General features: G+C 41.2%; 3 protein-coding genes across 3 annotated transcripts in view; 1 reads left to right on the top strand and 2 right to left on the bottom strand.

Moving 5' to 3' along the window:
- Window positions 1–194, bottom strand: part of phgdh (phosphoglycerate dehydrogenase) — a gene marked incomplete in the record, with an annotated part of 8,098 nt that extends 7,904 nt beyond the window's left edge. The window contains 1 exon segment of the mRNA XM_035676822.1: window positions 1–194. Coding sequence (XP_035532715.1) covers window positions 1–97 — 97 coding nt within the window.
- A 2,461-nt stretch (window positions 195–2,655) lies between these two features.
- ccdc173 (coiled-coil domain containing 173) lies at window positions 2,656–6,647 on the top strand. Its single transcript, XM_035676598.1, has 9 exons — window positions 2,656–2,814; window positions 3,613–3,821; window positions 3,933–4,106; window positions 4,199–4,404; window positions 4,549–4,705; window positions 4,792–4,931; window positions 5,021–5,213; window positions 5,501–5,665; window positions 5,753–6,647. Exons 1-9 carry the CDS (start codon window positions 2,766–2,768, stop codon window positions 6,104–6,106), a joined length of 1,647 nt encoding a protein of 548 aa, XP_035532491.1. The 5' UTR covers window positions 2,656–2,765; the 3' UTR covers window positions 6,107–6,647.
- A 289-nt stretch (window positions 6,648–6,936) lies between these two features.
- On the bottom strand, window positions 6,937–11,874 carry ppig (peptidylprolyl isomerase G (cyclophilin G); the record flags this gene model as incomplete). Its single annotated transcript, XM_035676597.1, is given in 12 exon segments — window positions 6,937–8,899; window positions 9,023–9,162; window positions 9,331–9,421; window positions 9,513–9,698; window positions 9,783–9,957; window positions 10,076–10,215; window positions 10,319–10,348; window positions 10,464–10,551; window positions 10,640–10,684; window positions 10,842–10,949; window positions 11,040–11,114; window positions 11,782–11,874. Coding segments are annotated over 12 exon segments (2,139 nt in total). The 3' UTR covers window positions 6,937–7,899.
- Window positions 11,875–13,136: the final 1,262 nt, after the last annotated feature.

The raw sequence follows: 13,136 nt of genomic DNA, 5'->3' as shown, positions 1-13,136 counted from the left end.
TCTCCGTGACTCGGATGCCATTTTCCTCCAGGATCGCCCTGCAGCGAGGGTCCACACTCTCACTGATTAACACACTCTTGATGGAGATCGGGGCCATGTTGGAGGGGTTTCTGTCTCCGGGCTGCTGCTCGGTGGGCAACTGGCGTTCAGTGGATGGTGCCTTCGTGAAAGTGATGGACACGGGAAGTTTTGTTTTTTTTCCCTCTGTTGGTTTTGAATGGTTATCTGGGGTTTAAGACAGCCCCCTTTTTGATAGTAAACCCGCCCCTCCTGCATCTCCTGTTCTGACGTAACCTAAAGGAGGCCCCCCCTTTCATACTGGAAACCAGTTCAGAGCCACTGCTGGGCCCAGTTTCATTTGGTTATTAGTGGGGAAGTATTATCAGCTGAAATGTACTAATAAAGGACTCATTATGCATGAATTTTACTGATGCTTTCACATGTTTATTCCCTGGGGGTGCAGGATGGGGGCTGCAGCACCCCCTAAAATCTGATATAATGACATTAGATCAGTAAAATGTTTAAACTTATAATCACTTTCTCCTTTTTTCAAATACAGATTTACATGTAAACACTGGTATTTATGGCAGGAAGGAGATTTTGTCTTGTTTTTGTCTTGTTTTATCTGCTAAAAAGTTATAAAAATGTTGTTAAATATGCTTTAAATTATCATTTTAATGCAAAAACTGAGAATTGCATGCATTTACTATGATTTCATTGTGTAGACAGACTTTCTCTTAGCACCACCAACAACTCTGACTGACTTTCAGCATCCTACTTCACTTTTTCATGCCACTTTCTACAAATAGTATTGTATTTTTCCTTCCACTACAACTATCTGACAGCTTTAGTTAGGCTACTAGTTATACAAAACATATGAAGAGTATTAAATTAAACTACCCAACAATTAATACAGCTGGAAAGATTAGTCCATTACTCAATTAGCTGATTGATTAAATCATTTTTCATGTAAAACATTTCATGGTTTCAGCTTCTCAAATGTGAACATTTTTCTGCTTAATTATTTTAATTTAATTTTCAATGTTGTACTGTTGGTTGGACAAAACAAGTACTGTGATATCACTTTGGGCTCTAGGTAATTGTGATGATATTAATCACTATTTGAAAAATTTTTACAAACCAAACAATCATCGATCAATAGAGAAAATAATCAGTAGATTAATCCATAATAATGCGACTAAAAATAATCATTAATTGCAGTAAAAACTAAAAATAGCTCCACCTCAATCAACCAGAACAGTAAAATCCTGCTTTATAGCTACAACAGAGTCATTTATGTAGCTCCTATGAGGTTGCTATGATGATACCATAGAGATGTAACCACCACAAACACACACAGTCAGTTCATACAAAGCTATTGTAATGAAATATAGGTGTTATGTTGAAATTATTTGAATCCCTGAAGGAATATCGCTTGTCCATCTCCGTTCATTTAACAGTAGATCAGGTCAGGCAAGTCCAAGTCTTAATTTAACAGACACAGTTCATCACCTGACTCATTAAGCTGCACATGACAGCCCCCTGATCTTAGTGTCAGCTCGGTAAGTCACATCTGTCATAATCCTACTGTTATAGCTGCTTTAAACACCACATTGAAGACTGGTTGGCATTTGTTTGTATGCAGAATTTACACGAGTGTCCATAAAGTATCTGTGTCTGCTGTGATGTTTCCATTCCTCTGAACAGGCTCAGAGCGGGAAGAACAATCAGTGTCTGGAGTTGAGTATGAACCTAAAGCAGTTCTGCTGTTCGGCTATAAACCAGAATATATTTTGTCATGTAACTTAGTTCACACGCAGAGAAAGCATGTTTTGGTCTTATGAATCTATGTTATCCAGTTAGAGGACCGTTTAACTTCATGTTCCTCTCACTCAGCTGTAATACAGTGCAGCTCTAACTTATTTTAGGAATATACAGCAACATGAAGCACAATTCGTAACTAATTAAAGGTAATTTTGACACGAATCAACTATAATAACACTAGAAATGTAAGTTGAGACACAGTTAAAAGAGATTCCAGTTACATATTCAGTGTATTTATCGGTTGTTTTATCTTTAATCTGACTGTGGGTTCAATGTTAGGCTTCAAAAATGCCTCCTGAGTTCCAGATTCAATGGAAAAGCAGCGAAGCAACCATAAAACATCCACGTTTGACTGCCAGGGATCCAGTTTTTTCCGTAAACAAACACAGAGAGGATGTCATCTACTTTACCAAGAAAAATGTCTGACTTAGTCTCTCTTTTAAAGGCCTCTCTCTCTCAACAGTGGGATCCTTTAGTTCCTGCTTTGAATTACAGACACCTGCAGCTGAACACAGGTGAGTTTAATTACAAATTAAAAGCATCACCTAATTTACTAAATCTTTTTGTAGGAATTTAGTTTTTTTATTTCATGGCAAACTAAAGAAATATTTGTAAAAAAAAGTTTTAAATCAGTATTTTTCTGGAGGAAATGTTGCATTGCCCGAAGAAAAAGAGCAAGGATGCCCACATTTTTGAGTTTAGAGTTCACATTTCATATAAAAGCAGACTTTATAAATGAGGCTTAACAAACAGCGCCACCTGTCGTCGACCAGCGGAACGGCTTCTGATTGGTTCAAGCGTTGCCCGGATACAAGGCAACAAATGCGGACCCTGACTCGGATGTGTGTGTGTAAACCTGGAGAGATTTAACCCGAGCTAACAGGGGGACGTTTTAATGCTTGGTAGCGTTTGTTTCTTCATTAACACAATATATCTATCGAATGACATCCGTGGTTGAGTACGGCCGACGGAGAGGCTCCAGTAAGAGAGGTAAGAGAAGCTGTTAGGGCTTATAAACAATATGTATATATATAAGTTATATATATATATGTGTGTGCAGTCAATAAGTCTTTGATTGTAAGAGCAGCTGTGAAATGCAGTAACATGAAGCATTATTCAGAACAATGTGGCTGTTTGATTCAATGACATGCTCATGAGCAAACTCAGACACTTTCAAAAGAAAATAACTTCCTGTGCAATGGTATTTTTTAATAATCGGGGTGTGACTGTACAGAGTATTTTGTCATTGGCCTTCTCTAGGATTTTAGTGCAACCTCACCCCATTAAACTACAGTTTCCAGGATTGTTTTACCTCACTTTATTAAACATTAAGCTTAAAAGTTCATCCATAGTTTCTGTAATTGCTGTTTGAATTGCTGCATTTATTCTATCTACTAGTTTTTGCCTATAAACAGACACATTTACATGCATTTAGTTTAAAATAATCCAATTCAAAATATTTCTGGGCAGTTTTACACACAGTATACACACATTTACACAAACAATAAACTGTTAAAAAAAAATACAACTCATAATTTTGGTGGCAGTGCCATGTAGTAAAATCTGATTATCAATGATTATCACCTGACCATATTTCCTCTCTAAGCTAATTTATGTCAAAAGACAACTCACTATATCCATCACCTTAAATAATACCACTTATCACATCTGCATCCAAATCATTGTGTAATTATTATTGTATTTGACTATTTTAAATAAAGTTCAAGACGTAGCATTCGACTTACAGGACGCCCTCTTAGGGTATATACACCTTTTTTATTTAAATAGTGTCTTCAGCTGAGGAACCCAGCAGGATGATGCAGCCGCCGGACCTCCGACAGGTCACCGTCCTAACCAAGGCTGAATGGCTGAGGATCCAAGATGAACTGAACCGGGTTAATAAAGACAAGCAAACTATGAGCGAGGCAGCGAAACAGAGAGAGGCCCTGCACTTGAAATCAGAAGAGGTTGTGAAACTGTGGTCCAACACCATCGCTGTAAGTTGCCTGTTTCTTTAACATTTGCTTTATTACATTTAAAAGTGCTTGTAAGGCAATAGACTGCATTAAAGCAACAGATAACACTCTGTATGTTTACGTTTATCAAAGGGTCAAAGGCAAAAAAAGCTGGAGGCAAAGAAGATTCGAGAGGAAATTGAGGAGGAGAAAAGGAAATCAACTGATAAAGAAGAGGCCGAATATCAGGAGCAGAAGCGTAAAGAGGCCATTGAGAAAGCCAAGACTCAGCTGTATTATCAGACTGACCGAGTCAAAGGATTACATGTTTGTATCGCTTCAGAATTATTATCACTTCTACACGTTTTAACCATACGTTGGAGTTTTGGGATTATGAGTGATTGTGACTACTTCCACAGCGTGCGCTCTTGCTGACAGAGGTGCTGAAGGAGAGGGAGGCTCAGATTGAGCTGAAGCAACGGATCAAGAGTGCCTCGAAAGATGTGGACAAAGATTTCTTGGACATGGCGAAGACCAGAGAGGACGAGGCCCTGAAACAGGAGCAGGAGAAAGCGCTTCAGAATAAGCTCCAAAGACGCGCGGTTGTGGAGGACCTGAAAAACCAGTAAGTGTCACATCCGGCCCCGAGAACCAGCCTTTGAGCATGCTGGACAGGATTAAAGATATCACAGCGCTCTCTATGTCTTTACTTGTATATGTCTCTATTGTATGGTAAAACTACTTGAAGATCATGATTCCTTTCCTTTAGGATAAAGGAACATGAGACGGTGAGAGAGCGACAGGTGATAGAGAACAAGAAGGACGGAGAGGAAACCCAACATCTCAAAGAACTCTATCAGTGGGAGCAGAGAATGGAGGAAGAGAGACAAGCTAAGGAGAAGAGAAACCTAATGCAAGCTCACCTGGTAGGATCTTAGCAGCACAGGGTCATCTAGCATTTGTATGCTTATTTTATAACACACATTTACTACTGTTTACTCTGTATTTACAGGAGCATATCACCAATAGGGACCTCATAAGAGCAGCGGATGCACAGAAACAGGAGGCCGAAGAGGAGCAAAGGAAACTTTTTCTCTCCGCAAAGCAAAAAATGATGAAGTTACGGAAAGACAGAGAGAAAGAACTGCTCAGGTAAGACCCAGCAAAAGAAGAAAAAAACACCCAGTGTCAGGAACAGTGACTCCACCGGGTGTCACGGTCATACTTGTTTGATTCTTCAGAGAGGCCCAGGTGTGCAGAGAGAGGATCATGAACAAACTGACAGTCACACAGCAGGAGAACACCCACAGCGAGGAGCAGAGGATCGCAAAGGCTGCCGCCGAGCAGGAAGCCAAAGAGGCACAGCAGCGGTGGCAGGAGGGGAAGAAGAGGGCTGCGATGCTCAAGACGATCAATGCGCACAGAGAATTCATGGTAACGCGAGTTTGATGGTCTGCAAAATACTTTTACTACATACGCAGGGGTGCACCAATAGCAGTATCGGGCCTAATACTGTGCTCATGTACTCAATCACAACACTACTATGAGAAAAGTAGAGAACATGTAAACCTGTAATGGTATTAAGTAATCGTGTAAGTAGTTGTACTGGTCTTATTGGTCTTTTATTTAGGGTTGTAACCTGTGGGTTCAAATAATGTTAAGTTGATCCGGCTGTAGTTTAAACTTTTATCACACCTGTAACACAAACTATGTTTCATCAGAGACAAGAAAAGGAGCAGAGGGACAAAATGGCAAAGCAGAACGCCCAGGAGACACTTCTGGCCAAGAAAGAGGCTGACAGAATATTTTCTGAGAAACAACAACTGAAGACTCGGAAGATGAAAGAAGATGAACGGAAACTACAAGACTTCAATGCCACAAAAATGGTAAAACTACCTCCACTGCACATCATTGCAAAACATTAACATTAGCCATGGCCCTGAAAAACAACTTGCTTGTCGTTTATCTTTCAGGCTGAGAAAAGCACCAGGCACCAGCAGCTGCGGAGAGACGAACACGAGTTTGAAGAGAAAAACTCAGAACTCATTGCCGAGGAGGAAAACGAATTCCAGCAGTATTCACAGCACGTCATAAAAGCTGCAGCGGAGGCTCAGCGAAATGTGTTTCCACTTCGTAAAGCAGCGAGGGAAGGTATCGGTGGAGGGTTCGGTCCCGTGTTTAATGGAGTCAGGGCTAGCTACCTTGTTCAGGACCGCACTGGCGCTCAGATGCCCAAATATGTCTCTGGCACCACCCAGAACATTAAAAAGCTTAATGAGGCTGAAGATATTGAAGACGCAAAGAGACGACTTGGATTTACGTGGTGATAAGGTGACAGGTCACTCCCAGCTGGCAAATTTAGCTGTTCCCCAAAAATTGACCATCTCTGAACACGCAGAATGTTTCATAACATCCTTAAAATGTCTGAAATCACTCCCTCACTCACCACTCTGTATAAAATAGACACTCAATAGTTTGCCCTATAGTGGATAGTAAAATGGGATTTTGGACACTAAGAATTATTTAGTCATCACTTCCAGGTGTAGTGCTGCACATCTTTTATGTTCAGAAAATACAACACATTGCTTTGTGGGATAAAAGTGTCTGTGGGGTGTCTTCTTGTATAACACTCGGGTGCAGCCAGCGACCTGTCATCTCCATGCCAAGTCGTGGTTACTATTTTTTGTTTAATCCCATTGTGTAAATGTAGCGTAGTATAGTATATATGTATGATAGAAAGTGTGATTTTCACACTCTTAGAGTGCACTATATAGTAAACAGGGAGTGGTTTTGGACACAATTGTTTGCAGGGATGTTCTACTTCTGTAAAGTTTCATATATTCTGTAGAGAAAGTAACTTCTGGTCAACATCCCCCAAAACCCCCACAGTGAGAGCATTACAGAGCGGCAACTCTGTAATTACTCACACAACAAATTGTTCTGTGAATGTTGTTTATCAACTCCCCCGAGACTCGTCTGGGCTAAAAATGTGGACCGTAGTTGACACTGAACCGAGCCATTAGTCACCACGGCAGGTGATTGAACCCGACACTGGAAAACAACACGTTAACAGTTTCGTTATCACTGTTGATTACTGTAACTTTGGATGCTAATAATGTTTGGGCCTCCAATAGATAGATTGTGTTTTGTGACAGCATTTACAGAATATTAAACAATTTATTAAAATCAAAGTTGAGCCTTTTTAATTCATTCTTCACTGCAGTCGACTTCTTAAAACCAACTTGCACAAATCACAATTTATACAAATTGATTTTATATTGTACTTACAGTAAGACATTAACTTTTTTTTCATAAAAAAACAAAAACANNTAAGATTACAGTAAAAGGTGGTGGATGTACAAATGTACATATTTCATCTAACAATGACAGGGATAAGCATGCAAGAAATTGAGTGCTTTCAAATTGATTGATGCAGTAAAAAAATAAAATGGACAGGTAAACATCAGACAGTCCTTATCCCCTTCAGCGACTGTTAAATAACATTAAAGGGGGCAACAAAGACATTTAAAAGATCTCTGTTACAGTGAAACCTTGAATCTGCTTGTTATAAACAGTTTGAAATTGTAGCTATTGTAAACCCAAAATATAATTTACCAAAGAATCCACAATTTAAAAAAAGAAAAACGGACTTCCTCTGGTAAAGTACAATTATAAAGAAAACCTGGTACGTTTATACTCGCTGCTAAGTTGCTTTTTGCAGTCACAAATCCATTTTCTCTAAACTGGCCATGCAGCTTCAGCTACCCATCGACAGTGTAATGCACTTAACGGGGGACGAATCTACACCTATTCAGTGCCAAAAGCTCAAAAGGACGCCGCAGTCTGCCTTTACAACGGCTTCTATCTTCAAGCATGGCTTCTTATGCAATCAGTCAGTTCTTAACAGCTTTGGGAATTCGCTTTGACAGACTTTTGGATCATGTTAGTTTTGGCTGAACCTGGGAGTGTTTTTTTTTTTTTTTTTGCACTGAATGAGGAATGTGAACAAGTCCCACTCTAGATGGAAAGCTGGTGTTGCATACTACATGTGTAGGCGGTATAAAATAGGAACTCTTCCCCCCCCTCCCCAAATCTATTTCTTTACGATATCATCACGGGCTCAGTCGCTGTCGGAGCTTGAGCTAGAGCTCGATTTATTCCTCTTGCTGTCGTTTCTGTCTTTGCCCTTCGTACTATCTGGTCTCGGTTTAGCCGGACTTCTTCGGTCTTTGGATTTGGAGGTACTTTTTGCTCTGCTCCGTTTGGAATCTGGGCTCTTTTGGCTCTTCCTTTTCTCGTCTCTATCACTCTCGGAGCTGCTGCTACGTCTCCTCCTGTGGTTGGCAGCTTCTCTGTCTTTGTCCTTTCTATGAGATGACCGGTCTTTGCTATGGTCTCTCTTGTTACTCTTGCTTCTGGAGCGCCTGCTTCTGTGCGAGTCTCTAGGCTTGTTTCTGTCTGGACTTCTTGTTCTATGTTCCTTATCCCTGGACGTTCCTCGCTTCTTATTCTCCCTGTCACTGTTGTGTCGTCTTTCCTGACTCCTGCTCCGTTCTCTGCCCCGCTCTCTGTCTTTGTCTCGTTTTTCTTCTTTGTCTTTCGACCCTTCAGGTCTACTCCTATCCCTGTTCCTGCTACTAGATCTGTACCCATCTTTTGTTGTCGTTCTTTCCTTGCTTCGTGACTTCGTCCTAGTTCTCTCACCATTTCTTCCTTTGGTGTCCTCTTTATGCTTTTTATCAGACTCGTGGCCTTTATTTCTATCTTTACTGTTACTAGATTCTGACTCCTTTTCTTTCTTACTAGCGCTTCGGTCTTTGCTCCTTGAGCGACCTTTTCTGTCGTCACTTTTGTGCTTCTGAGCCTTCTCTCTGCTTTTTGACCTCCTACTCTTTTCCCTGCTCTTACTGCGGCTTTGAGATTTATCCCTTTTCTTTGCCTTGTGTTTGCTTTGCTTCTCATCCTTCTCAACGGTGTCCTCTTCTTTGCTTTTGGATCTATGTGACCGAGTTTTCTTGTCTTTTTTACCCTCAGACGCGTGTTCATGCTTTGCGTTGGAGGTCCGTCTCTCTCTTCTTGGAGTTTTTGCAGCCTCTTCCTTGGCCTCATTCATGTCACCTCTGTAAAAAAAAAAAAAAAAGTGTAAAGGTGTAAACGTCACCTACAGAACATGACAACTGACAGGCTGACTGGGAACACTGCGTTTACTTTCTCTTTAATAAGTCAAAGTGAGGTTCTCTTACCTGTCACCCTTAATCCAGCGCTCTCCAGTTACCGCCCTCATCCTCTGACGGTGCATCTCCTGACGCCAGTGTGGAGGGGTTTCACTGCGTCGAAAGCGGTCTCTGGACCTCGAACGGGAGCGTGACGGAGTCCGATACCGCTGGATGGGAGAAATGACAAACCAATCACTGACTGGAACCAACGCTGGTCAAGATAGAAGTCTTACAAATCTGCAATGATGTTTCACTGCATTATAAAAGCAACACATCCCTCTCGCATGAGTCAGAATATGAAAAAGTGGACACAATTGCAGTTGCAGTGCACCTACCCTTGGACCCCTGCCTTTTATCTTCCTCCCAGATCGTGTCATCACCAGCCTTCTGTGATAGGCTGACTGAGAATTATATGTTGTGACAGTACTAAGGACAGAAAGAAGAGGCAGGAAAATTAACTGACAATGTTATTACGTTTGGATGTTTGTCGTAACGGCTGTTTGTCGAGCAGACTAACCTTTCTCTCGGCCTTTCCTCTTTATTCCGTTGATCCTTTTCAGGCTCCTCTTTTGACTTCTGGACCGCCTGGGGGCTCCTCCTCATGAGGAATCGATTCTCTGGGATAGGTGGAATTTCTTCCGGACGTACAGTAGATGTAACCAACTCTTCTTGTTCCTTCTCTTCAGCACTTTCAGCCTCTGAACTACAAAGACATTACAGCTCAGGATGAAGACACTATTCACCGTTTACACTGTAGACAGTAAAAATATGAAAATAAATTCTGTACCTTTTCTTGTCCTTCTTCTGTTTCTTTTTGAGCTTTTTTGCCTTCTTTTTCTTTTTCTTAGATTCTTTCTCGGACTCTTCAGAATCAGAGGAGGATTGTGATGAGCTCTCAGAGTCGCTGGAGCTACTGCTGGAACTGGAAGAGGCTCGCTCTTTCTTTTTTGCATCTTTCTTTGCTGCAAATATTTTAGAAATAGTCTATTAGAAAATGTCAATCTACGAAAATGACAGTTGTAAGTGTGAAACTTATTTTGGAAGTACTGAAAATGCTTCAAAACAAACAAACAAACAAACCTTTAGATTTAGGGACGAGCTCTCCACAGTTCAAAACTTTCACCTCGGCATACGGTCTGCTATTAGGATCTGTTTTCTGGTTCTCCATGGTTTGGACAACCTCTTGGCCAGAGATCACATGACCAAATACCACATGGACACTGAGAAAATACAGTAGCTATGTTGGTCAAACTAAACAAACACCGTGTACACTGTGCACTAGGCAATGAATCAGGATTTGAGATGCCGTCGAGAGGAACTTACCCATCCAGATGTGGCGAGGGTTTTGTTGTTCTGAAGTGTCGCAAGAGGCCATTCAAGAAAAAAGGCATAGAATTATTTGTAGTTACAGAATAATCGAATAAAGCATAAAATGTCTAATATGTGGAAATAGACATATTCTGCTTACATAAAAAACTGTGATCCATTTGTATCTTTGCCCCTATTGGCCATAGACAGCAGGTACTCCTTGTTGTGTTTAACAGCAAAGCTTTCATCTGGGGGAAAAGGATAAGATTGTACTGCCATCTTGAAGCCAACGTCGGTTTGGATAACTACTGACAGCTCTGACAGCGGCCTCTTTACCTTCAAAAAAGCCTCCATAGATGGATTCGCCTCCTCTTCCGTTGCCTACAACACCAGAGAGCAAATAAAAACATAAGCAAGCGGGCTGCTACAGGAAGGAGATTTATGGTGTTTAAAGACTGGCTGGTTATTAAAATACATTGGATCTAGTTAATGTTATACTTTGTTGACTATGCTATGTACTTTTTAACCATTAACTCACCTTCACTGAAGTCTCCTCCTTGAATCATGAAGTCTTTTACAATTCGATGGAACAGACATCCTTTGTAGTGCAGCGGTTTCTGGGTTCCTTTGCCAATGCCCTTTTCACCTGAATGAAAACACAGTACTCATCAATATCACACTGCCAGGATGGGAAACAGTTTCTGGCATATTCTTGAGGAGAAAACGCATGAGTCACCTGTGCAGAGGCATCTGAAGTTTTCACAGGTTTTGGGACAGATGTCTGAAAACAATTCCACCACAACCCTGCCGACTGTGAGGAAACAGCGCCGTTACTTCCTTCAGTTTGGTTTAGCGTCATGAGAAATTACCTTCAGCTGTCAGTTCGTAAGGTGCATCGAACTAAACGTAATGCTGTTTAACACAACAGCCTTGCAAGATATCCTACTGGAACCCTTTAGGAGAGGTCCTGAATGGACGTTATGGTCACTTTAAGTTTAGTATTAGGGCTGCACAATATGGTAACACATCAGACTGCAATTATTTTGACATACTGCGACTGTGATACAACCCACGATTCGTGGTCATGATCGTTTATGTACCAAAATTCAAATTATTACTAAAAAAAACTATTAAAACTGGATTTTTTTTTTAAGCTCTGTACCAAACAAACATCATCTTAAATCTGGAGAACGATACATCTCTGAATGAACTGCAGTATTTCAATATAATGCTGTCCTGTCAGCAAAATGTGTATATTTTATATTTGTTAATATTTGGATTAATCGTGCAGCCCTATCAATGATCCAGATTATCTGATTAATGTTAGTACTATAAAACAAAAAACATCCTCCAAAAGGACATTTATTAAGCGACTTTTATACTGAATACATTACTTTTTACAATAAATCACCTAATAAACTGACAGCTGAGTGAATGAATGAGTAAGTAGTCAGAAAGTGGAGCTCTGTCTCTCTTACCGAGCACATTACTTATTCCAATGTCAAGGAAACACCGAGTGCGCTGAACCTTGATCCCCATGATCACCTCTATTGATCACCTCTACTGATCACCTGGAGGGAGAGAAACACAGATATAATCAATCGAAATGATCAATCACAACTTTTGCTGTTGATAAGTTGCCAGCAGGTCAACTAACAGGCGGGATTTGCTGCAGACAAACCGGGTCTGACCGGCTGAACGACTCATTTAAATGCTATAAAGTTACGGATAATAACAAACCACATGTCGGCTGAATGAATCTTACAATGCGCAGACTGTGAATCACAATCACAAGACTTCAGATAAACCACACAAACGTTACATTAACACTGCGACGAGCGCTGCGTTGAAAGCGACGTGAGGCTAAAGCTCCTCAGCTAGCGTTGTGTTTAATCACTCGTTTTGTAGTCTCTCTCTCTCTCTCTCGACTTGTGGAGGCGAAGATACGTTTCATGTGCCACAATCACACACTCACCGACCCGGGGCTGGGTGGTTTGGTTTCACTCAGGCACACGGTCACCGGTAGTAACGTTATCTAAGACAGCGTGAAGGCCTGGTGGTAGCATTAGCTCGTCTACTAGCCTCAACGCGTTTTTAAAAAAAAAAAAAAAAGGGAGAAGAGAATCAGCATGTGCCGCTAACCAGTATCACTTCCGTAACCAGTGAACGCAATGACGTTGTACCTCTAACCCCGGGTTTTGACTTGTCAGACGGCAGCCCGCTGCACGCGGAGGTAAGGATCAGGGCGTTCATCACGCAAACAATTGTTCCTCGTGAGGGATCAACACATCAATGTATTATTCTACCTCAACACACACACATACAAGATTATATCTTTATATATCACTCATAGAATACCGTAAAATCCAACTCTTACAGCCCCGTTATCCCCCCTTTAAAACACGAACTCTAAATGTGCCTTTTAAACTGCACTGAAACTTGCCACACACAGCGCAGAATAATGAACCAACCCCTGTTCCACCCTACTTGGCGTAAAGATAAAACAATGAACAGCTAAAAACAAAACACTTCATGAATCGTAAACAGGCACGCAAGCCATACGACCGTCGACCTGCCAGGAGACGGGGCTCGCTCGCTAGGCTTGAGTACGCGCCATCTTCAACAAAACAGTGAGCGCTGCGCGCATGAACACTCTTAATTCGTGTTATGGACTGCTCGCGTTGGCCGTCCGGGCCACAGGGCGGATAGTGATTCCGCAATACACTGATAGGGACACTGTGTGCAATGTGTGTTGTGTGTACGGATGTGATGTATCTAACACTGAGAACATATTGACGTTAAAACAGGAGAAACCTTTTTTTTTTTTTCTCTC

Source organism: Morone saxatilis, unplaced genomic scaffold (assembly GCF_004916995.1).
Source record: "Morone saxatilis isolate NCDOM2014 unplaced genomic scaffold, NCSU_SB_2.0 Contig5, whole genome shotgun sequence".
NCBI lineage: Eukaryota > Metazoa > Chordata > Actinopteri > Moronidae > Morone > Morone saxatilis.
Note: the sequence above shows the minus strand (reverse complement) of the source record. Positions and strands in the feature narration are given on the sequence as shown.